Source organism: Dicentrarchus labrax, unplaced genomic scaffold, assembly GCF_905237075.1.
Source record: "Dicentrarchus labrax unplaced genomic scaffold, dlabrax2021, whole genome shotgun sequence".
NCBI classification, from domain to species: Eukaryota; Metazoa; Chordata; class Actinopteri; family Moronidae; genus Dicentrarchus; species Dicentrarchus labrax.
In genome coordinates, this window is record NW_026136713.1 from 11,915,367 (window position 1) to 11,939,011 (window position 23,645).

Below are 23,645 nucleotides of genomic sequence, written 5' to 3' on the forward strand. Positions count from 1 at the left end.
CAAGTGGTGGTCAACTCTTCTCAAGGCTCCTGTGAGATTAGGTATGTGTTACCTTTGAGTTTTCTTTATCAGAAGTTACTTATTAATTTATAAAGAATATCAAGATGAAACAAAAGAAAGCTACTGTGATAAGATAATAATATCTACAGACTGTCACTGGAATTACACTTCATTTACAGCTTCATATACAGTATTACTTATCCATTAAACTCCCAACTTGTTTGTGTAACCAGCGACAACAAATGTCACCAACCACAGTGATGACTAATGTGGTGTAATTTAGTTAATCACATGATGACACAAACAGCTGGTGATATAACTTGACAAGGGATTTGAAGGGGCTCCTTTTTGTGATGTTTGCTGCTGGGTGGGACTCCCTGTGTCGTATTCTACGCCATCTAACTCCCAGAACCACATCTGTGGCTGATTCACAGTGAGCTGGCCCGGAGGTGAACCCAACAAGCTGAGAGGGACCTGACAAAGCTGATGGCTGTTTTCAGGTACTGTATCCTGTGAAAGTAAGCATCAACCATGCCTACTACCTAGGGATAGGGTTACAGTGCTATGGCTATTAACACAGATATAGGTCACACACACACAAATCAGATCAGTGTGCTTTTGTTATGTAATAACAAACAGTTGAAGGCCTACCTCATCATTTGTGAAAGATAGCTCCATGTCCCTGAAGAGCCCCTGATAATGGGAATGTGTAGCCTCTAAGGGCTGCAAATGTCTAAGCAGGACACAGTAAATACTATTTTGAATTTTTCTCAAGTGTGAGGCAAAGTAAGTCTCATATTACCCATGTCGATTCAAAACTTGTCTTAAAAATCATATGTGCAAAACCTTTTGCTAAAAGCACAAGAGATTTCCTTTCTCTTTCCTGCTGATCTGAAACTATCAAAAGGTTGTAAACCTCTGTATCCTGCACTCAAAAGATAAACAAAAAAACAATGGAAAACAACAGACTCAACAGACAACAGACTCTGTCCTCAAAAATGGATGGCCTTAAGGGGATTGGGAAGGCACTGCTTGGTTTGGCTCTTTGTTTTATATATTGTCTTTGAGGGAAAAAAAAGAAAAGAAAAGAAACAGATCAATAGATATATTTAACTAAAAATGTTACCTGTTTCACATAACCCAGTTTCTCTTTGCTTTTCTCCTGCCATCCCCCACTAAGAAAGGGAGAGAGAGAAGCAGAGTGTATTGTTTGGCCCTCCTGTACTGACCCCCAGGGCCTAACATGAAGCAGATGTGGAAGGGAAGATACCCCTACAACAAGGTCTGAACAGTCATTTGGAGGTGCTCCATTCACCAGAGTCACATCCGACAACCAACATTCATTTCACACACACCAAGAGAGCTGCTGATGTCTGAAGAGAAAATACGAGAATGTGCCTGTGTGTGCGTGCTTAAAAATGAAAGGAAAGCGTGTGAGATGATTAATTTCTTGGGAGTGCTACTATAATGAATGAATTTAATACCTACGACATGTTGTGCAACTGATCAAAGTACATAATATATTATATTCTAATGCATGTTGTTCAGGCTGCAATGTTTCCTCTTGGAATCTAGCCAAAGATTAAGGTGTCTCCATCTCCATTCAGCTCTATGGCTCAATCACATCACATATACTGTACATCCATGTATTATGCCTCAAATATCCTGGTTTGTTTGTATTCTACCTGCTATTTTTTGTTATTGATACTTTATTTCAGTTATGAGTGAATGAGTTGATGGATAGATTAATTTGTTTTTCTGTGACATGGGTGTCAGACTTTGTTCAACTGCGATTGCTATAATTCTGTGGACCTGCCCACACTTATTATTGGTGTATCCTCATGAATATTTCTGACATTGTCACTGCTGTGACATCATAACCTGGTATTCAACTGTAATGAGTGGGTGACAATTTGAGAATGTGACTCATTAATGTATAACAATCAAGTACACAAATAACCTAACATACTACACAACATAAGCAAAAAGTCAAAGTCTCGAAAGATAAAAGTTAAGACGAATCAAAATGTTGAAACTCCCTGAAATTCGTTGATTAACTGTGGCAAAACCTCGCTGTTTGCCCATCATTTTATATCATCGTAGTAGTTAAGGAACCTTTGATCTTTGGGGTGGATCTCATTGGATAACAAAGTCATGGTGCACAGGTAATTATACTTATTAATCCCTTAAGCCAGGAGAGGAATGCAGTCCTCTGGCTTCTGTCACCGGTTCTCACTCATGCACATTCACAGCACACCTAAACAAACCTACACATCCCCACATTAAAAATCTCAAAGCTAACATGTGCTATTTTTTTTTATCAAACTTGAATCAGCTGCTGTAGCCATGTACTAATTTATTAAACATTTTAAAACCAGCAAATCAGTGAGATACGCATTTTTGGCACAAACATATTCCCAGTAAAGTAATGCAGAATTTGGGCGTATGTAAGTAAACAGTTGTAAACCACATGCATTTTAATTCAAATCTATCAGTTACACTTCAACACTGACAAAAGATAAGAACCAATATTTTTATCATAAAGTAATGCTCAGCAACTTTCACAAAGGCTTTTAAAACTCTATAGGCTCCAAGAAATGTCTAAAATCAACAGATTTTTCTGTTAAAAACGTTTTTTAATACATTTTTAAAGCACCCTTAGTTATGTGTCCTTGGACTCTTGTGTTCTTACTTGTTTCACACGTTCAAAGAGCTATGAAACTCCTCATAAAACTGTGGGATGCTTCCTTTTGTTCACAGTGTCAGCAAATCTCGCTTCTCCTGTGCACGGATTGAGGACATGTGCCTTCATCTGCTGTGGTGTTTGCCTCTGGCCTGCTCGCTGTGCCACCTGCAGCTTTCTTAACTATTGGTCTGAGAGCCAATACTTCGTAATAGTAAACTGTCTTGAGGTTCTGTTTTACATACAAAGACCAGTGAGTCCTGTGTAGCATTTTCTGGGAAGTTGTACGGACAATAGACCACTTGTAAAACAGTCCATCCCTGTTCTCCTTCATCATGCTCACATATGGTGTGATGCAGTTTGGCTAAAGCGAGGTCAGGCGTGTGACTTGGCGAGACGCTTACACATTCCTCAAGCAGAGACGTGGACAGTAAGTGGACATGATGTGGTCAGAAAAAAACACGAGGACCATTTTCAAACTACTCTGATTCTGGTTTTGTTCCTTTTCTTTTGTCATTATAGGTCTTCCTCCCTACACACCGTCTCAAAATGCCTGTTGGTACCCATTCAACTGACATCTTTTATATGTTTTAAATATGCCAACCACTGTCCAAATGTACCTTACATAGATTATGAAAACCATAGTTTATACAAGAATTGTCCCTCAGATTTTATCTTCTGCAAACGCCCATTATGCATACACAATAAATCCATATAAACCTGTCAATTAGTTTCTATTAATTGTTATTGCTCTAAATGTTGCCTGGCATCAGATCTGAGGACCTTCGTACAGGGAAGACTGGAAGGAGTAGCAGTAAGCAATTAGGTTTAAAATGTACAGATAGGTGCGTGACGTCAGTGCTGGGAAGCTGTTTCAGTTGGACTTTCGTTTCGATAACCTGGTAATACAACATTAGTGCTGTAACAATTTTTTAGTACAACTGTGTCATTCAGTCATTTCAGTTCAATCAATGGTTTTGTGATTTTGAATTTCACAGGACTGTAATTACTGTTACATTTCATCTGGGTATATCTGTTTCATACCTGAGACTATAACTGTTTGATAACTGCTTCCCTGGTATTCATTTAATCCATAAAAAGCTTTCAGTCTAACGACAGGCTATCAGGTAACAAATGTTCCAGAGTCCAGGATTTATTCAGAGGTGATAAGGAAGCAACCTGTATCAGGCAGGGTAGGAACAAAAGAGGTGAAGTAGCCTAAATATGGCCAAGTCGGCCAGTTTCTGTTTGTCCGCGTTTTACTAGAAGTTTTACTTTGTATGAGTTAGTAGGAAGTGTGTGAAGGTTAAAATACCACTCCTGCCCCTATGCAGAAGAATTTGTAATTCTCCAAAACATTTGCAGATTCCTTCCAAAAACAGGTTAAATAGAGGACAATAGTTTTTACATCAAGTTCTTGGGTTTCACTCCCTCTTCAACAGAACTTAGCAGCCCCTCCTGACAAAGGTGTGAGATAAAGACTGTATTTTGTACATTATAACCTGGAAATGAGTGATACACAAATTAGGAAATAACTACATGATAAGTAACTTAAATATCAAGACCTTAACACTGAATCAAGGATTGACTACATGACCGAAACCCATTCACACTTTTTGGGTTGCTTTCTCTATAGTTTCTTCTCAGTGCCTCCCAGAATCCAAACCAATATCCTTTTTGTGGAGGGTGGAACCATGCAAAGTACAGGACTGCCAGACAAGTGGATGTATGATGGCTAGCTTTTTACCACCTGGGCCAGTACAGTTTGAATGCATTGGCCAATGGGGCCTGATTCTGGTGGACCCGAGTGAGCCAATTTCCTGCTCACAGTGCATTCAGCAGATTACAAAAACAGCCTCAATTAATCCCTCATTCTGGGGATTGATACAGGAAGTTGTTTCACACAGAAGCAGTGGATAAAGATAAGATGTCTAAAAATCATAGTTTTCCATGTTGATGAACAAGAATTATTAGTTCAATAATCGGTAAACCCCATGGTCATTCCTAAATGTGCCAAAGGACTCAAATATAATCTATACTTCCTTATTTATTTTTATTTTTGTGTTCTCTGTGCCACTGATGCAGTTATCTAGGAATGAATATGCACTTAGCAACAGAATATACATAGATTATTTAATGTAGAAACAAATGTATACAATTCCTACCGAAATATTACGTTTTCAGTTAGATTAATTACTGTTGATTGCAGGGATTACATGTGTATAGTGCATGTGAGTTGATAGAAAAACAGCTTTTATTCAGACTCTTAGGACAAATTAGGGAGCAGGAGAGAACAAAAAGCGAAATATTTTGTGAAATCTGAATGTTACTATTCATCCTCTTCATCAATATTCCTGCTAAATAACGCAGGCTCTGTTTCATTAAAACTCTGAGTCTCCATTCACAGCTTAAAAGTTTGGTGAAAACGAGGACCAATACCTTGATCGAATAAATGATGGAAGAAATAAATGACTGACATGTGAAAATAATTTTAGTCATGTGTCAAAGTTGGCTGACAAATGAGGTAAACCCTCACCTATGGTTTTGTGTTTGAATGAAAGTCGACCAACTCTTGAATAACCGGTTGGTTGACAACTAAATGAATTAATAGGCGCCTTTCCAACTTTGACAGGTGACGTGGTGAATACCTTAGTGGCAGCAGAACGGCGTTGAAGCGACAGAGGAGCTGACAGAGGAGGTGGGGCCGCCGCCTCTCCAGGAAACACTATTTAATGAATAGTGGGAGTGTGCAGCGCTCGGGATTTAACACAGCAGAGGCAGAAGCATCACTCCAACCGGGAAACTACAAGTCATTTTGTCTCAGAAACAACGTCGGTGAAGCTTGAATCATGTGTGGTAAGTGTGTTTTTTATCGAGTTTATATCTTTCTTAAACTTGTTGGAAGGAATAGCGCGTATTACGCACGGGCTCCGGACCGATGTCATGCTCAGTGACACAGCGAGGAATTCGCAGTTATCATATCATACAGTGGGTTCTCATAGTTATTCTCTTCTATTCTTCTCGTTGTATAAGTGGTGATGAAAATGGTGATTCTGAACTGCAACTGTTGGATAAACGCCTCTGTTTTGCGATCTGTGTGGATGCTCGGAAGAGCTTTTAAACTGCTACGTGTCAGTGTTTTCACTCATTGGTGGACGACAGGACAGGCAAGTCATACCGGTTGATGTAAACAGGGGAAAAAAATGCAAGAGATTTTTTTTTATCTCGCCCCCATGAAGTGACGCACATTCAACAGCCAAAACAACCACAAGTTGACCCAATTTGTAATTGTCGCACATTTTGACACCCCCCCCCGGACGAAACTGGGACGTTTACAGCCGAGAGTAAATCTCAACAGTACTTTGGCCTTTCCTCGTGTCTGCAAGGAAGAGGCCAAGGCGGTGGGGAGTTTACAGCAGCCTGCCTGTACCTGGCTGATCCAACACTGCGCGCAATGTGCGTCCTTCAATGGCCAGCTGTGTGCCTGCGGGAGCGAGCTGCCCGGAACATTCCTACACACACACACACACACACACACACACACACACACACACACACACACACACACAAGGGCAGGCATATAAGGACTCATACTGTATAGTTTAGCATCAACTTGACTAACTCATATTTAATATAATGAGACTCCATTTCTGGTTTCTCCTCCAGCCTGTTGTGAGTTCTTGTTAGGTGAATATTGTAAAAATAATACAGCTGGCAGCTTGGAGTTCCCTCATTGATGTTCTTATCTTAGCCATGTTCTTCATTAATCGTCCAGTGATGAACCAGAATGTGATCTTTAAAGTAATCTAACAACTACTGCTTGTTTCAGTTTCAATATAATAATGATAATGATGCCACTGTGCTCTCTGCAGTTGCGCAAACTCTGCCTACAAGGTTTGAGAATCTCAGAGGATTCAAAGTTCTGTTTCTTTTTTCTCCCTCTCTAAAAGGGATCTTTGCCTACCTGAATTACCAAGTGCCTCGCACCAGAAAGGAGATATTTGAGACGCTGGTGAAGGGACTGCAGAGACTGGAGTACAGAGGGTACGATTCAGCAGGTAAGACACTCAGCTTCACAGCGTTGCCGCATACACACACACACACACACACACACACACACACACACACACACACACACACACACACAGAAAGAGAGAGAGACCATGCACAAAAGCTTATAGTACTCCTTGGCAGCACCTGTGTGTCATGTTCTTAAATAATGAAATCTAAGCAACATTTGACAGCATTCAAAGCATCAATTACTGTAATTAACCCTGAAATGCATGAATCTCTGGCAGCTAGTACTGCACTCTCATGTTGGATCCCAAAGGACATGAGCACACCCTGGTTCTTTGCACTGTTCTGCTGTACATGTGGTAATTTATTTTAAGGTCAAAATCATAATTAACTTGAATCAAATGAAGATAAACTGGTATAGCAGAAAACACCGAAACAGCTGCTTGAAAGAATGAGGTGGGGGCTATGCAGAAACACGTTTAATCATAACACCTAAAGAATAACTAGAGACATTCCTTGTAAGCATTAAAGTATTGTAGCTACCACTACAACTAAAAACTACTTCCGTGACGTCTTACTAACATCCTGCCACCTGGAGATTTAATAATGTTCACACACAGACTTTGTGTTTGTTCATCCTATTTGAGCAAGATGGAGTCACACCGATAGACACACACCCACAATAATTTACACCTCAGATTCTAACAATAAATTCTGGATCACCTCAGATAAACTATCCATCTGCCTTTTCACAATGAAATTTGATTGTATGGGAGACTTAGTGCCTTTCTTAGCTCACTATAAAGTATCTATCTTATTTATCCTTGTTTGCAGGTATCGCTGTGGATGGCCCTAGAAAGTCAACTACTGACATCAACAGCAACGCCATCTGCTTGATCAAGAAGAAGGGGAAGGTCAAGGCCCTGGATGAGGAACTATACAGTGAGTTTATGCACATTTGATTCACATTTCTGATGAGAGTTTAGATTGTAATGTTTATTGCCCAGTATTTAAATTTATCAATATATTATTATATATTGTCCTACTGTCCTATTGTCCATTTAGTTGGTGAGAGTTATTTCAAAATCCTAATAACATCGTTGTTTTTTTTTACCTCATTTGAAAAATAATCCTAAAAAAGTCAAAAGCACTATGCCCCCCTTCATTAAACATCTGGTGCTGTATTATTTTGTTTTTAAAGTTCCCTGCAGTCAAGGGACTGATTTTTTTTTATGCTTTAGCATTCCTTAATAGATGAGCTATTAAGTGTGAACTAATCACATAAACTCATAGTGACTTCATAATTTGTTAATAGTGAGCATCAGGAATTCATCCTGCATTAACTCAATGCATAAAAATCATCACAAATCTTTTAGTTAAGCATAACTTGTAAGTATATGATTTGTACCCTTATTATGAAGTATTACTGTTGCGTTTTGCTTGTTCAGAGAAAGACTCGCTGGACCTGGATGAGGAGCTATGCACACACATTGGCCTCGCTCACACTCGCTGGGCCACACACGGAGAGCCAAGCGCTGTCAACAGCCACCCTCATCGCTCTGACAAGGATAATGGTAACAAGTACAAATGTACTTTGATGCATGCTCACATACAGTACTGTATATAAATGCATATAACACCCATGCTTAACCCACTATAGATATATGCAAAATATACTGTAGTAATGTCAATATTAATGGCTGTTTCAGGTTTGCACTGAAACACAGAAGCTACATTTGATCATCAGGAGAAAAAAAAGAAAAAACACGGTTGACTCTGACCTATTTTTTCATTTGTCATCTTGGCTGAGCATCAGAATAAAAGGTTAAGTTAGTTAGTAATTAAAACACGTTCACACACGCTGTATTTATTTTTTATGCAGACATTTTTTTACAACGCCAAAAACAAACAAATATCAATGACATGAGTATAACAAAAAAAAAAAAAAAAAAACTGCCAGCTCACAGAAAAGTGGTACATATGGTGGTTACCTAAGTGGATTGAGGGTCAGAAAAGAGTCCATGGAATGAAGACCAAGTGAGTTCGAGCGAGGCCCTAGACGAAGGCTAGAAAACTAAAATCCTGGTGGATCACAGCACAATACAATAATACAAAAATTTACCTAGAGTCCCGTCTTACACTTATCACAGGTGGCAGAGACAAAAGGAAAGATTCTGTCCAGTGTGGTCTTAGAAAAGCGCAGCTCGTAAATGACTTTAAACTGAATGAGTCTAGCATTGATGGAACATGCTTTGATCCTATATAACTCTTTCGCACATAACTGATCTGAAATCTGAGTCTCTATGATGTGGAAAGAAAGGTTCTCCAGAGGAAAAAAACCCTACAAACTGTGAAATTAAATGTTTGGAGGTAGGGATTCTAGTCATAAGATCTTAAAAGTTTAGTTGTTTGGGCATCATATCGAAGTGAGGTAGAAACTGCTAACATTTCTAATTTAAAGATACCAAAAGTGACCAGGAGGTAGTTTAAATTGCACCTGAAGATGAGCAAAAGATGTAGTAAGATGCTGAATAGATATTAAATAGTTAATGTGAGATCCTAAATATACTTATCTGACCAATGTGAAAAAACAGTATCCATTAGGCCTGACGTAAAGCTGCAGTAATGGGAATGAGTCTAAACAGTGGCTCTGATTGGTTGTTTTCATTCAGGCATGCTCTGGCATCACAGGCCTAATAATATTGTCAGAAGACAGGCATCTTCAGCTTTTAAAAGTGCACCTTGTACATTCGGAGAAGGAGGTTAGTCTAGATAAAGAGCATAATTATTTAGCCTTTTATTTTAAAGAAGGAGGATGTGAGGAAAATGAGTACGTTTTAAAACGTGCATTTATGGAGTAGTACCAGCTTAATAATATTATTAAAGAAAGAGAGATTGTCATCTTTCATAATTTTAAGCTCACCAATCTAGAGTCGAGACCGTCATACAGATCACACCCTCTATTCTAACCAATTATACACAAAACTCTTTGTCATTAGTGTACCATGTCCAGGTGTGTCAATAATGCACCTTGGCTTTAGACCAAAATATGTATGCTCATAAAAGTCCAAAGTGTGAGAGTACATGTCACAGAAATGTTGTGCTACTAAGCAACTTATTTATGTTTTATTAGTATACTACATTTGATAATAGGCCCATTATTACTTGGGTATCATTTATGATAACTTATCGCCTTGTTTCTTTGTGCCTTTTTGTTGTAAATTTGGCTGCTTTTGCTGTCCGGCTCTACCACGTCATTGTGGTAAGACTGGATCTGTGTTATTTTAGTTGCTGCTTTGCCTATATGCTGAAAGCAACATTCTTTACATAATAAAGACCTGCCTTGGAATACATTTCAATGCTATTTTTAGTTTGTTCATACCTCTGACAAAATATAAGGAGTCTGAATCCAAATTAGCTTCATCAGGAGAGATTATATGAGTGGTTTTATTACAACTTCAAGACAGGTTTTTGACCTTTACCCCCCTTGTGTAATCTATTCATTGTTGCTGTCTTTTCTCAGAGTTTGTCGTCATTCACAATGGCATCATCACCAACTACAAAGAGCTGAAGGAGTACCTGGTAAGTCATCTTATCATCAGGAATTCCTCTTGTACAAACAAATGAGTTACAATCCTGTTCAGTACCATTTTTAACCCTGCCCTTCAGGTGAAGCTCATATTACAATCACAGGCTTCAGGTTTTTCTTCTCAGTGGAAAACTATTCGATCTCTGTCTCTTTGAGTCATAAATACTATTATTATAATATGTCAGTGTAGGTCATGTAGTTATGTTTACAAGTTAAACAAATGCACATTTTTGACTGTATAATTTACAATGAATATTCAGTTGGGTTTGTTTTGCCTGTCCACTGCACAGTAACCACTGTGACCTACAAAACAACAATATCATATTTATGTATTTGCATAAGAATTCAAAAAACAAAACAAATGAACGTCATAAGATAGCCAGAATACATTACAATGACAAAGTCTAAATTACTCCAGCTACCAGCACATCTATCTATTAAGACATTATTCAGTATTTCTGATTAACAAAGGAGTCATCCCTCTGCAAGATATAAAGATAAAGAAACACTGTTGGGGATAGTTTTTGTTGATGTAGGGAGACCTTTTTGTGACAAAAGCACAACTTTAAGATGACAGTGCCAGCAGAGTCTGTTCAGACTAGACTGTTGCACATAAAACATTCAGTGTGAAATTACTTCATCGGCCCATGCATCTTAAGTGTGTAATATCATCACTTTAGCCAATAAAGTATTGAAGAGCAACCTTGTCGGTCAAGGACAATTTCATTTAATTAAATTAGGTAGTTGTTTACACACAATAATATGAGACGAATAAGACTAATAATTAGATGGATGCTTTGCCAAAACTGCTGTAGTTTGAATATAAATTTAGTTTTGTTTCATGCAGACAATTATGGATTTCTACTGATGAGGGGAGCTATAATTTTGACATTTGTTTTTACAGTAAACCCTTTGAATATATGAATAATCAGCAGTTTGATTGATGAGAAGAAACCAGAATAAAATATTCAGGCGATCCTGCAGTCGTGCAGAATGACTGACAGTATGTCCTCAGTGAGTTTATATTTATAATAATAATGCAAACTGTATCTCGTACTGTCCTCAGATCACCAAAGGATATGAGTTTGAGTCAGAGACGGACACAGAGGTCATCCCAAAACTGATCAAATATGTTTATGACAACCGAGAGAATGATAGTGTCACCTTCTCCACCCTGGTAGAGAGGGTCATCAAGCAGCTGGTGAGTATAGCTCACACATAGCAACACCATGCCACAGAAACACACCAACCCACTTCACAGCAGCGCAGGTAGTGTTAGCTTGTTCATCTCTGTTTCGTTGTAATATTGCAAGATATCAGGTGTTCACTTCTGTTTCTTTCTTATGCCAGTGAGACTTTTACGTCAGCTGCATTTAAGGGATGGAATATTTTTTTAACTAGTTTTCTGGTAACTATGAAAGGTAGCATCATATAGCTTAGCATCATAAAATGTGTCATCAACCGGTCACACACACATAAACACACACTCATTTGCTCATTCTGCAATGGGTGAAACTGCTTAAATTTCCTGTCCATTACAACTCGGTACACCATCACAAAAACAGTCTCTATAGCAACCGCCCTAGCAGCATCACAGGTGACATCATCACTCGTAGAAACAGTGGGTCTTTCGAGGTGAAATTGAGCAAGCCTCTCTTTTCCATTGTGTGACTTTCGTACCTCAGAGCTTCACACTTTTGGCTGAAGCGAGTTCTCTTTCCTCAGGAGGACATAGGAGGCAAAAGCAGCCATTTTGGATTTGGAAGTAATGGGAACCAGATAGTTAGACCCACTAACAGCCTCACAACCATGACACCCTCCCCTCTCCTCCCTCTCCATGCTTACCCCCCCCCCCACACACACACACACTTTCAACACCACACACAAACACACTCATAGCCAGTTCAGCTTCTAACCACCACAGACAGCATTGCAGTCATTGCTTTCGAAACACAGCTGATGTTATACAATGGAGGTCTTATTTCTCCCCCCACCCCCTCCCGATTCTACCGCTTCCCAACGCCCACCCACACCCCCACCACAACTACCAAACCCCAAAGGGCCAGAAGAAACATTTGTTTGTGTTCAGAAAATGTTTCTCTTAAAGGTTATTCTTTCCAAGAATGCTGAACTAGCTTTGCCGTTACATTTTCATGCTCATATTTTGAGCTGTTTCTTCTCCGATTCCCCTTCAGCATTGCTTATTTCAGTCTTTCATATTGTAAACTCAGTGTTTCCTCTGGTTCTTTCCATCTCAGGAGGGGGCCTTCGCTCTGGTGTTTAAAAGCCGTCATTTCCCCGGAGAAGCTGTGTCCACCAGGTTAGTATACACACACACACAACACACACACACACACACACACACACACACACACACACACACACACACACACACTCTCTGCTCTGACATTTCACTTCATACTTTAGTCCAGTATATGTGCAGTGAGCCAGACCCATTGGAGATGACTCAACCCTGTTGTTACCGCTGTGAAGCAATACCAAATATGATTTTAGGAGACTCATTTTATTCAGTCATTGTGGATTATCTTAGCTAACACCCATTACATGAGATATGTTGTGAGTCTGGAACGTGCCTTGCTTTTGATAATAGCCAAATTGTGCTGTTTTTGCATACGCATGTGTGAATGTGTGTAGATTCCCGTCCGGCTGAATGCGTCAGTCCTATCTGTGTCTTAAGACCCAGGCAGAGAGGGGAGTAGAGCAGAGGTTGGATTCAGGTTCCCCCTCTCCCTCCTGGGCCTCTGGCTTCTGCGCCGCTGGCCTTACTCCCTCTTCTCTGTGACTCATTAACGAATAGACTAGAGAGTTTCCTGTTTCGTGTCGGGAAAATGCCCCTGCCAGAAAGACTCCTGGTTAATCACTTCTTATCATTTTATTTTACTTTATACCTTTCTTGGGTCAGTGACCCATCACAGAGGAGGGCAAAGGGAGATTGCTGGAGAATGGGAGTAAGAGAGGGTAAAAAGGAGGGCAGAAGGGCAATGGAATGAAGAGAGATTAGAGGGCCATTACGGGTGGTTTATGCAAAAAGGTTTTCCAGCAGTGCCAACGCAGGAAACTTTGGCATCTCATTTGTCTATTGTGTGCTGAAGAACAGATTCTGGTAGCTGATATCAGTGTCTTTTACAGCTTGGGTAAATTCATTATAGTGTTGTGGGTAATATGTTGGATAGTCATTACTGTCTCCCAGGAAGGAGGGATGGAGGAATGTTTGTAATTATCTAGTGATTCTAGTCACCACCCACCCTTTGTCAAGGCGCAGCCTCCTGGCAGGACTTTTGCTCTCTACTCAGCTTCACTCACTTCAATCTGTTGTTCTTCCATTCTCTTTCCTTCTGCCACACTTTCTTTAACTTCATTACTCCTTACTTTTCCTACATCCTTTTGCTTTGTGTCTTTCCCTCCCTAAGGGTAAATATTGTATTGGACAGCGACCACATGTTTCTGTTTGAATGCCTCCCTCCTCAAGCCCCACACCCCTTAAAACAACCAGTGATCTTACGTCAGCGTAGCCATGCCCGAGAGAAAGGCTGAGCAGAGAGAAAAGAGAGATCAGACAGAGAGAAGACAAGAAATAAGGAGAGGCCTTTTGGATACACAGTTTCTCAAGAGCTGGTGTCATAATAATTCACCATGATGTTTTGTTTTGCCTTGCCACAAGATGACTGTGTAAAGGTTTCATCTATTTTAAGGTTAGTCTCCTCACACCCTCCTCCCTCACCTGTCGAGCTACTCCTGGTTGCACCCTTTCTGTCGCTACAGCCAACAGGAGAAGCCCACATGTAATCAGTAGCCAATGAGGAAGCAGTGACTCGGTCCAGGAACTGGGAACAAATCCTAGAAGGATGTAGACAAATGGAGGATTGGTTTACCTGTCTAATGTTCAAGATTAGACAGAGATTTATAATAAGTGGGAGGTGGTCTGAGCTCCTGTCTGCACATGGACAAACTCAACCTCAGGGTTGTGTAGAAAATGTTGTAAAAATAATTTTACAGTGATTGACTTTGAGGTTGTACAGGGGAGAAAATATGAATAGATGGAGGAAAAGGGAGGAGAGATCATAAGTGCCAGGAAACTTGTTTTGTTTGGAATAATGCAGTAGGATAGGATGTCAGATTACCTCAACATTCATACACTTACAAAGCACCATGTGAGAGTGTGTATCTGACACTGTTGTGTGTCCACAAAGTCTAATCCCCTCCTGTCTCCCACCTTATCCACACTTTCTCTCCCTCCTGCTCTTCCTCTGTGCCCCGCTTCATTCTTGTCCCGGCAGGAGAGGAAGTCCATTGCTCATTGGTGTGCGAAGCGAGCATGAGCTGTCGACCGAAAACATCCCCATCCAGTACAACAGTGGTGAGCTCTGTTTCTCTCTCTGTCTGCCATTATCCGCTTACACTGCACCCTAAATCTCTGCATTAATTCACGCTCGCAGACAGACATACTGTAGGTACACACATTTCCCCAGCAGCATGTAAAGCGTTGATACATGAACTGAATGTAAGATTTATACACCTGAGAGAGTATTTGTAATTTATCAACATTTTAAATGATCTGGCTGATAATCACCTAACAGTATCTGTGTCTCCGAGCTGCATAAAGATACCCCAACAAGTTTATTGTCCATAGGTTTTCAAATAAAGGGATTCTGACTTCAAAGCCAAGAAGTATAAAAAATTTAATTATATAATTATATTTAAATAACAACAATGAAATATGTACTAAGACTGACCGCACTAATAGGAAGTTATGACATAGTTCCCTGATTTCTGAGTGTTTTGAACAACTATATTTATTTACTGTTCAAGAACTATACTGTGGAAAATATGTCAGTTATCATATTGTGTGTTACTTACACGTTCTAAAACTACTTTTAATGACATCTTTAAAGGATAAGGCAGGCGAAAACCCAAACCAACAATGCGTGCATTCTAAACACTTTCTGACTTCCCCAACCTGTCTGTGGTTCTCGGCCCAATTCATTCCTACTGAAACTTTAAATCTTGAAAATGGGTTGTAAATAAATATTTAAATTTTCGAAAAAAGACTAAATAATTTGCTAAAACACCCAGGCGCTGTAGTTTCGAGCAAACTCAAACAAGAGTAAATATTGATGGGGACTATTTTCAGCCACTGATATGTGCTAGTGAGTATTTACAACAGCAGGGCTGTGTATGTGGAATCAAGTCAAAATAAACTACAGCGCGTATGTTTATCGTAATGAATAAACACGTCAACCAGTGCAACGGTGGGACTCATTGATGTGTTTTAATAATTAAACAACAGAGCTCTATGGCACATAAATCAGGCTACACAGGTATGTTTGTTTGTGTATTTATTCTTGGTTTTGGTCTTTTCATAAAAATATATTACCCACATATACTTTCATGGATCATTACAAAATTATGCTAAAGGTTAAAACAGTATTCTGCAAGATTTGCAGAGCCTTGTACAGTAGCCTCAAAACATGTATCCTTTTCTCAGATGTCCTGTAACTGACTCAGTCAAAGAGGTGCTCTTAACTAAGGGTAAAAGTAATACAAGATGTTTTGTGGTTCTGTAATGTATGGTGAAATAATTCTGTTACATTTTCTTAGAAAGCCATTTGTGTTGCCAGGTTTTTCTGTGGGTATTGATCCTTTGGAAATTAATTTGGATACTTCCTGCAAAGAATGTTGTTCTCAGTCCCAGAGTTCCCAGCAATACAGAGTTTCTTTTGTAATCTTTTGGATACTCTTTATAATGAAAGCATCTGACACTATGATTATTCATTGTTAGCAACAACTTGATTGCTTGTTCCATTTTTGCTTCTGTGTCTGTACTGTATGTGGGACTTCACTGTCTTATCAGATAAGATATTATATATTATATTATGGTTCTTAACGGATCGCGTGAGACTACTCCAAAGTTCAAAGGCCCCAAAGGTGGTTTTGGGTCAGAAGGGAACAAAGCAGGGTGTGTTGTTTTAATAGTGAGAAAAAATCCTTTCAATTGTCTTTGGCCCTCTCTTTCTATAACATTTTATATAGTGACTAATCTCTCTGTTGTCACACATCTTCCTTAAAAGCCCATTGTTGTTTAAACAATATAAAACACCAGAGAAAAATTACCAGAAAAGACCATATTGACTCTTTGTCATGCCAGTGTGTACAGTTTGATGACAAAAGTTACAAATTCTGTCTGATTACAAATAATATTCACTGATGATTGCCATCAGGTAGTAACCAGTCACACCAGTTTCAAGTCATGTTCATTTGTTAACATGTAGCAATGTGGTCATTTCTTTCTGATCATAATGTGTTCTTCTGTTATCGCTTGAATATTTCACCTCAGACATTTTCTGATCTCATCATGAAATCAGAATTTCACGACATGAAAAACCAATTTCCACAGCAGTGACCCGACTACATCTGGAAGTTGAGAGGAAGAATTCAAGCAATGAGCACATCTTGATTGTTTTAGACACTCAAAGTCACTGTGCGACCTCTGACCCTTGACCTCTGACTTTTGACCCTGTAGCTCACTTCAAGGAAGGGGTCCAGGAGAAGAACAGCCATAACCGTCTTGACGGCTCCACGGCCATCAACTCTGTGGGGGATGGCAGAGCTGTGGAGTATTACTTTGCCTCGGACGCCAGGTGAGATTCCAAATGTCTGTGTGTTTTGATGTGAATCTGGTATGGGACCATATCATTGAATTCTTATTTGTCATTTTATTAATGTTCCTGACTTCTCCCCTGTCTCTCTCTACCATATATATATAAGTATATAAAGTTCAGTGCCTTTTTTAAACATCAGATCAGTGGACATCATCATCATTTCACTTGTATACATCTTCTCTGTACCCACAGTGCCATCATTGAGCACACCAACAAGGTGTTGTACATGGAGGATGATGACATCGCAGTGGTGACCGGCGGCAAACTCTCCATTCACAGGTTGAAACGACAGGTTGGTGAGGATCCAGTGAGGGCAATCCAGACCCTGCAAATGGAGCTGCAACAGATCATGAAAGGTCAGACAATAGAGTTAAATAAAGTTATTTGAGAACAATACATTGGTTTTATTTTATTTTATGCAAGTAGTAGTTGGAAATTTTAAAGAACACAAACATAACAGCGTCTAACAAATCCTACAGATTACATTGAAAACATACTGTATGCATGCAGTGCTACTGAACAAGTGTTCTAGTTTGTAAAGTTATACTGACTCGCCCTCTGCTGGCTGAGAGTGAAAACACAATAGTGTTGTCAGACTGTTCCAGCACAGACCCTACCTCCATATACCTCTGTTTTCTGTCTTATCTCTTCAGGGGGAAACATTCAGAATTTCCCCATATATTATGAGGAGTATTGAGCAGTAAGTCTGATCTATACAGATGTGCTCCTCCCTTTCCAGGTAACTTTGAGGCCTTCATGCAGAAGGAGATATTTGAGCAGCCGGAATCAGTTGTCAACACCATGAGGGGCCGGATTTGTTTTGACTCCAACACAGGTGACTAGTGATCTTACAACCTGCCCTGCCCTTTAAGGTTTCAGGATATGCAGGGCACCTTAACCCCTTCTATCAATATTAGCAAGAACTTGGTTTATTTGAACAAGGTTGAACAATTTTGAAGAGAGAACTAACACATGTATCCGCACATTACCCCATCTTCCTATTTAAATACCCACCCATATCTTTCAGCATTATAACAGAGTAAACACCAATAGTACTAATAAGCATGAACACATGGAACAATCCCAAAGATTTGAACTTGGTCATAGTCGCCTAATTTACTTACTAATATGTACTAGCTATTAGTTGTAGTCAGTATATGCAACATGGCATTCTATTGGAAGATTTGTTCAAAATGTGTACAGTAACTAATATTACTCTCATCCCATGAGGACCTGAAACATGCAGTGAATCAGCAGTATACTGGTTTACCTAACGTGTCTTCTGTCTCCTCAGTGATTCTCGGCGGCCTGAAGGACCACCTGAAAGAAATAAAGCGCTGCAAACGGCTAATAGTGATCGGCTGTGGCACTAGTTTCCACGCTGCAGTGGCTGTGAGTAGAGCTATCAAAAATTCAGTTTAGCACAATGATGATCATTTTGTGAGAAGCTATCATTAGTAGTAAAGTTCAAGACCTGAAATTGCTGTTTGTCTGGAGGGTGGTGATGGTGAAATTGCTGCTTTTGTTTGCCTACTTTTCAGACCAGACAGATTCTCGAGGAGCTGACAGAGCTGCCTGTCATGGTGGAGCTGGCGAGTGACTTCCTGGACCGCAACACACCTGTTTTCAGAGACGATGTTTGCTTTTTCATCAGCCAGTCAGGTGAATAACCCATTCAAAACCTGCATTATCGCTTTCAACAGTGGCCTTATTGTGCTGTATTCTTCCATGTAAGCATATCTTTTCATTCCCTCTGTTCCCTCAGGAGAGACAGCAGACACCTTGATGGCATTACGCTACTGCAAGAACCACGGTGCTTTGACAGTTGGTATAACCAACACTGTGGGCAGCTCCATCTGTAGGGAAACAGACTGCGGCGTCCACGTCAATGCTGGGCCTGAGATAGGAGTGGCTAGCACAAAGGTACACTATGGTTTATATTGTACATGCCATTTATTTATAACATCTTTTGAATTTGGAACCTTTTCTGAATTTGGCAACAGCAATATGCAAAACAGACAAGTGCAACACTTTGCATTCAATATCATGATAGGATTAATCTCTTTATAAGCGTCATGATAACACAGAATTTATAAGCTACATACACTGTTCAGGACAGCTTAGGGTTATATGAGTGTTTCTTGTGTATGTGATCCAGGCCTACACCAGTCAGTTTGTGGCCCTCGTCATGTTTGCGCTGATGATGAGTGAGGACAGGCTCTCCCTACAGCCTAGAAGACTGGAGATCATCAACGGCTTCAGGGTGCTACCAGGTCAGTCCAACAAACTCCAGTAAATCACAAACACAAAGCCTTTGCCTTGACAAATCAAGACAAAACAAAACTTTTGTTTAAAAAATATACACTAATTTCCACACTGTTATAATAATACCTCTCCACATTACTCATTATTTTACTCTCCTATAGAGCTGATAAAGAAGGTGTTGTCCCTGGATGAGAAGATCAGGGCCATTGCCAATGAACTTTATCAGCAAAAGTCTCTTCTGGTCATGGGCCGAGGTTTCAACTACGCTACCTGCCTTGAGGGGGCACTGGTGAGTTGAGAATGCCACAGTAGTCTGCCAAAACACTGCAATTCACTTCCGCTTTGTCTTCATATTTTATGAGGACAAAGCATTCGATGAAATAATAGAGTTGTCATGTTTTTGTGTAGTGTGTGTTATGTTAATATTTAGGAGAGTTTACTGAGCTTGTTTTATTCTTATTATTCTAATGCAGAAAATCAAGGAAATCACATACATGCACTCCGAAGGCATCCTGGCTGGGGAGCTGAAGCACGGACCTCTGGCACTTGTAGACAAAGACATGCCAGTCATCATGATCATCATGAAAGACGCCTGCTACACCAAGTGCCAGAATGCTCTGCAACAAGTCACTGCCAGATCGGTAGGTCCTGGTAAAGCACATTATACATGTACTAGGCCACTGAAACACACACACATTGACACAGGCACCTTAACACACATATGTAACAAAATGAATTGACCGACTGATTAATGTTAACGTTCTGGCTCGTGACGCTCTCTCCATCAGGGACGGCCGATCATCATTTGTTGCCAGGACGACCCTGAGATGACTAAGAACGCCTACCAGACCATCGAGCTGCCACATATTGTGGACTGTCTGCAAGGCATCCTCACCGTCATCCCCCTGCAGCTCCTCTCCTTCCACTTGGCCGTCCTTCGAGGATATGACGTAAGTAGTCAACACAATCTTTCACTCAAGCTATCTTTATAACTTAAAGGTCCAGTATGTAACATTTAGGAGGATCTATTGGTAGTAATGGAATACAATATGTATAACTTTGTTTTCATTTTTGTATAATCATCAGAAAATAAAAACTGTGGCAATATCCACAAATGATACTGACAGGAGGTTAAAAAACTGCAGTTCTATGAACAGCCACTTGAGGCTGGATACAGAAGTGAGTCAATCTGTAGAAGCCCCCATATTAGAATTCCCAATTTGACAACCTGGTACAAAAAAATCAGTTTTGGTAGCTAAATTCCCCATTCATAATAACTCTATGGGGGATGAATTTTTAAATAACAAACCCATTTAGATTATATCAAGGCTTAGAGTTATGCATTATTAAGGATGTTCCAGCTTTGAGTGACAGGTGGGTCACATGCAGCTGTTTTCAGTACCCAGGCTTCATTCAGTATGCCTCAGCTTCACCCATGCTCCACATCTTTTCCCATTTCTGGATTAGCCGAGAGCCTGCCAAGATGGTGAAAGCCAAAACTGACAGCACTGAGCTTCACAACAGCTCTTCATAAACCTATAGGTGTCTATTTTTAATTATACAGTCTGTGGTTTTTGTTACCTTAGAATGAGCTGTTTTTTATCTACAGAAACTGTGAGTTGCCTTCCACAGAGGCCGCCGTGTTGAGCCACCATGTTTCTACAGTAGCCCAGTCCTTAATAAGACAAAATCCACTTTTTGATCTATTGGAGCTCATAACGTCTAATACTGATGCCTTTATATAAGCTACATAAACAAACAAGATCTTCAGCAAGAACATTGGCTATTTCTCTGTTGTTATTGTTACTGCCTGCCACTGGGTTGGATTGCCCTTGAAATCAATGAAACGAGGTGGAAACACTACTACTTGTGCACAGTGGCCACCAGAATCAATGCCAAACGACAGGTTACCTTTAGCAGCTTTAATTATTTATCACCTGATTATGTAAAGGTCAGTAAACATTGTTATGTCAATGTCAAGATTGTGAAAATCTTTTAGGAATATGACATTTAAATTCACATATATTCTTAACCATCTTGCGCTTGTATAATTTGCTATTCAAATGCTTTCAGTTATATCTATTTGTATATGGCTTTGATATTGTTGCATATTATCACTTGAAGCAGTTCAGTCTATTTGATGAAGTTGATGTATTTGCCTGATTCTTGCAATTTGTGGGTTGTATCCACATAGTGGAATGCACTTACTGTCACTTTGGATAAAAGCATCTGCTAAATGAATGTAATGTAAAATTTGTGAATGCATTGCTACTGCACTGTAGGCAGTACAACATAAAATGTATATCTCAGTGTGTCTTTGATTTAACAATAATTATGAATATCAAAGTATATAAGTCTAAGTATATAATTTCAACATTTCAACAGAATTTAATTTACATGCAGCACAAGACTCTGGGAGACTATTTTTGCCTGCAGTTAATTAATTATTAACATTCTTTACTGTGGTGGAGACCAGCTTACCAAGCCGCACTTGCTAAAGCCGTATGTGTATCTATGTGTGTGTGGGCAGTGTTTCGCTTTGAAATGTTTCGAACGATTGCTTTTACATATGCGTAAACCAATCTGTTGCCTTAAAAGACATCTCTCTCACCAATGTGGACAGACGCCAGGTCTTTACATAGTTTACACAGTTATGGCATGTGTAATATCTTTCCACCACTAACTTGTCTTATCATATGGACATAGTGACTCAGGGATCAATGTGTACATTGTTTTTTTCTTGTTACACCTTTGGTAGAGCTGATCTTGTCTGTAGCACCATTTCTTATCCACCTGAACTTGTTAATGTGTCTTTGTTTAAGCGTGGGAAGGGAAGTGCATGTTTCCTAGTTTAAATACAGTGAATTTCACTTTATGTGACACAGCACTTTAACCTAAATACAAATTGCTACCAGTGTTATATCAAGTAATACAAAATATGTACAGTACAGCCACAGCCCTGATCAAACTGCTTTCTCTTTTTGCAGGTTGACTTTCCCAGAAACTTGGCCAAGTCTGTGACCGTGGAATAAATGCAGTTTGCAAAGCACAGGAGAGGAGAAAGGAGGCTCATAGATTTACAGTGCAATTGTGCAATTGAACGTTTTATTGTGTGTGTGTGTGTGTGTGTGTGTGTGTGTGTGTGTGTGTGTGTATGTGGTGAGGTTGGGGTGAAGTAGGAGGCTGTATACTTGTATGTGTGTGTGTGTGTGTGTGCGTGCAGATGAGGGTGTGAGTGAGAGAAAGTGAAAGAGGGAGGTATACGGTACAATGACTTTATAAAAACAAAAGAAATGTGAAGTCTGACCAATACACTGCTGAGGAAGTGCCAGTGCCATAGAGGCCTCGCGGAACAATCTATGAAAACAACATTCACACATCCAAAGCAACATGCTGTGCCTTTTGTCTTATCTCGAGTTGAGCCAAAAAAAAAAACACATACAACAGGCTTAACAGAAAAGCATTGATATGGAATATTGAAGTGTTTACAGTTGTGCAATATGGGGACCAAACGTGCATTATGAATGTACACAGTATGGTGATTAATTCTCTTCTTGTTTTATTAATTTTCAATCTATTGGGGCCTTCTTACCTCTCTTTGCATAATGGGAAATGTAGGAATTTAACTGTTTCATTCCAGAGAGTTCTTTGAGTTATGAATATATCAATATTGTATATTTTGTTGCACATTCATGCCATCACTGTGCCTGGTGGGTCATTAACCCATAATTTCAATATTTCTAGCAAAAGTTCTTCAATCTATCATATTATTACTTGATTCTCTTGATATTCTTTTGCTCCTTTTTATTGTTTTTAATTTTAATTTAAAATATATTTTATATCTATTCTGTTTAACAGAATTGCAATTTCCAAAGTCAGTTCATGGTAGAACAGGAACCTTTTTTCCAGATTTTCTTTATACTTATTCGTGTCATAGGGTGGAGCCTTTCCACAAAAATACATGAGAATTATTTAAAGAGCACTCATGCAACAAAAAAATAATGAACGTGACTTTCAATAATACTTTTGTTTTGTCTGTCATTTGTAAGGGTTTATAATAAAGATTATATTCTGTATTTATCTGATTTTTATTTTATAGGGGCTTAAGAGAGGGTTTGATTTATATCTTTATGATTGTATTTTATACTGTATGTTTTTTAGACATAAACAGGCACTATCAATCAATAAATAGATGAAGCATTCTATTCACTGTGTGCAGTCCTTATTTCTCCTTACCTGGAAGTGTTTGTTGTAGTAAGTAAAATCAGATTTTGATGCTATATTACTAAACTTGTAGCTTTATACTTGTATGTTCTTAGATTACCATTATGAGGTGCATAAAAAAAGGACTAACTCAGTCTATGGATGCGTATCTAAGATATATTGCAGACAAATACAGTAGAATATTATT

General features: G+C 39.3%; 1 protein-coding gene and 1 long non-coding RNA gene across 2 annotated transcripts; both read left to right on the forward strand.

The window, feature by feature from the left end:
- Positions 1–1,344, forward strand: LOC127375149 (uncharacterized). The gene is made up of 3 exons (XR_007887314.1): positions 1–41; positions 435–500; positions 1,181–1,344. It is a non-coding gene; the product is annotated as an uncharacterized LOC127375149 (long non-coding RNA).
- A 4,038-nt stretch (positions 1,345–5,382) lies between these two features.
- On the forward strand, positions 5,383–23,439 carry gfpt2 (glutamine-fructose-6-phosphate transaminase 2). Its single transcript, XM_051420393.1, has 19 exons — positions 5,383–5,539; positions 6,634–6,741; positions 7,535–7,642; positions 8,149–8,274; positions 10,224–10,282; positions 11,356–11,490; positions 12,548–12,609; positions 14,588–14,667; positions 16,831–16,948; positions 17,162–17,325; positions 17,709–17,804; positions 18,264–18,361; positions 18,511–18,631; positions 18,735–18,892; positions 19,128–19,242; positions 19,396–19,523; positions 19,708–19,875; positions 20,023–20,184; positions 22,222–23,439. The coding sequence occupies exons 1-19, from the start codon at positions 5,533–5,535 to the stop codon at positions 22,264–22,266; spliced, it is 2,058 nt and encodes a 685-aa protein (XP_051276353.1). The 5' UTR covers positions 5,383–5,532; the 3' UTR covers positions 22,267–23,439.
- Positions 23,440–23,645: the final 206 nt, after the last annotated feature.

Bases quoted from the DNA above. Each gene is read 5' to 3' on its own strand.
- gfpt2 (XM_051420393.1), top strand. The intron at 18,632-18,734 runs GTGAATAACCCA...CTGTTCCCTCAG, and splicing joins CTTTTTCATCAGCCAGTCAG to GAGAGACAGCAGACACCTTG. The intron at 20,185-22,221 runs GTAAGTAGTCAA...CTCTTTTTGCAG, and splicing joins CCGTCCTTCGAGGATATGAC to GTTGACTTTCCCAGAAACTT.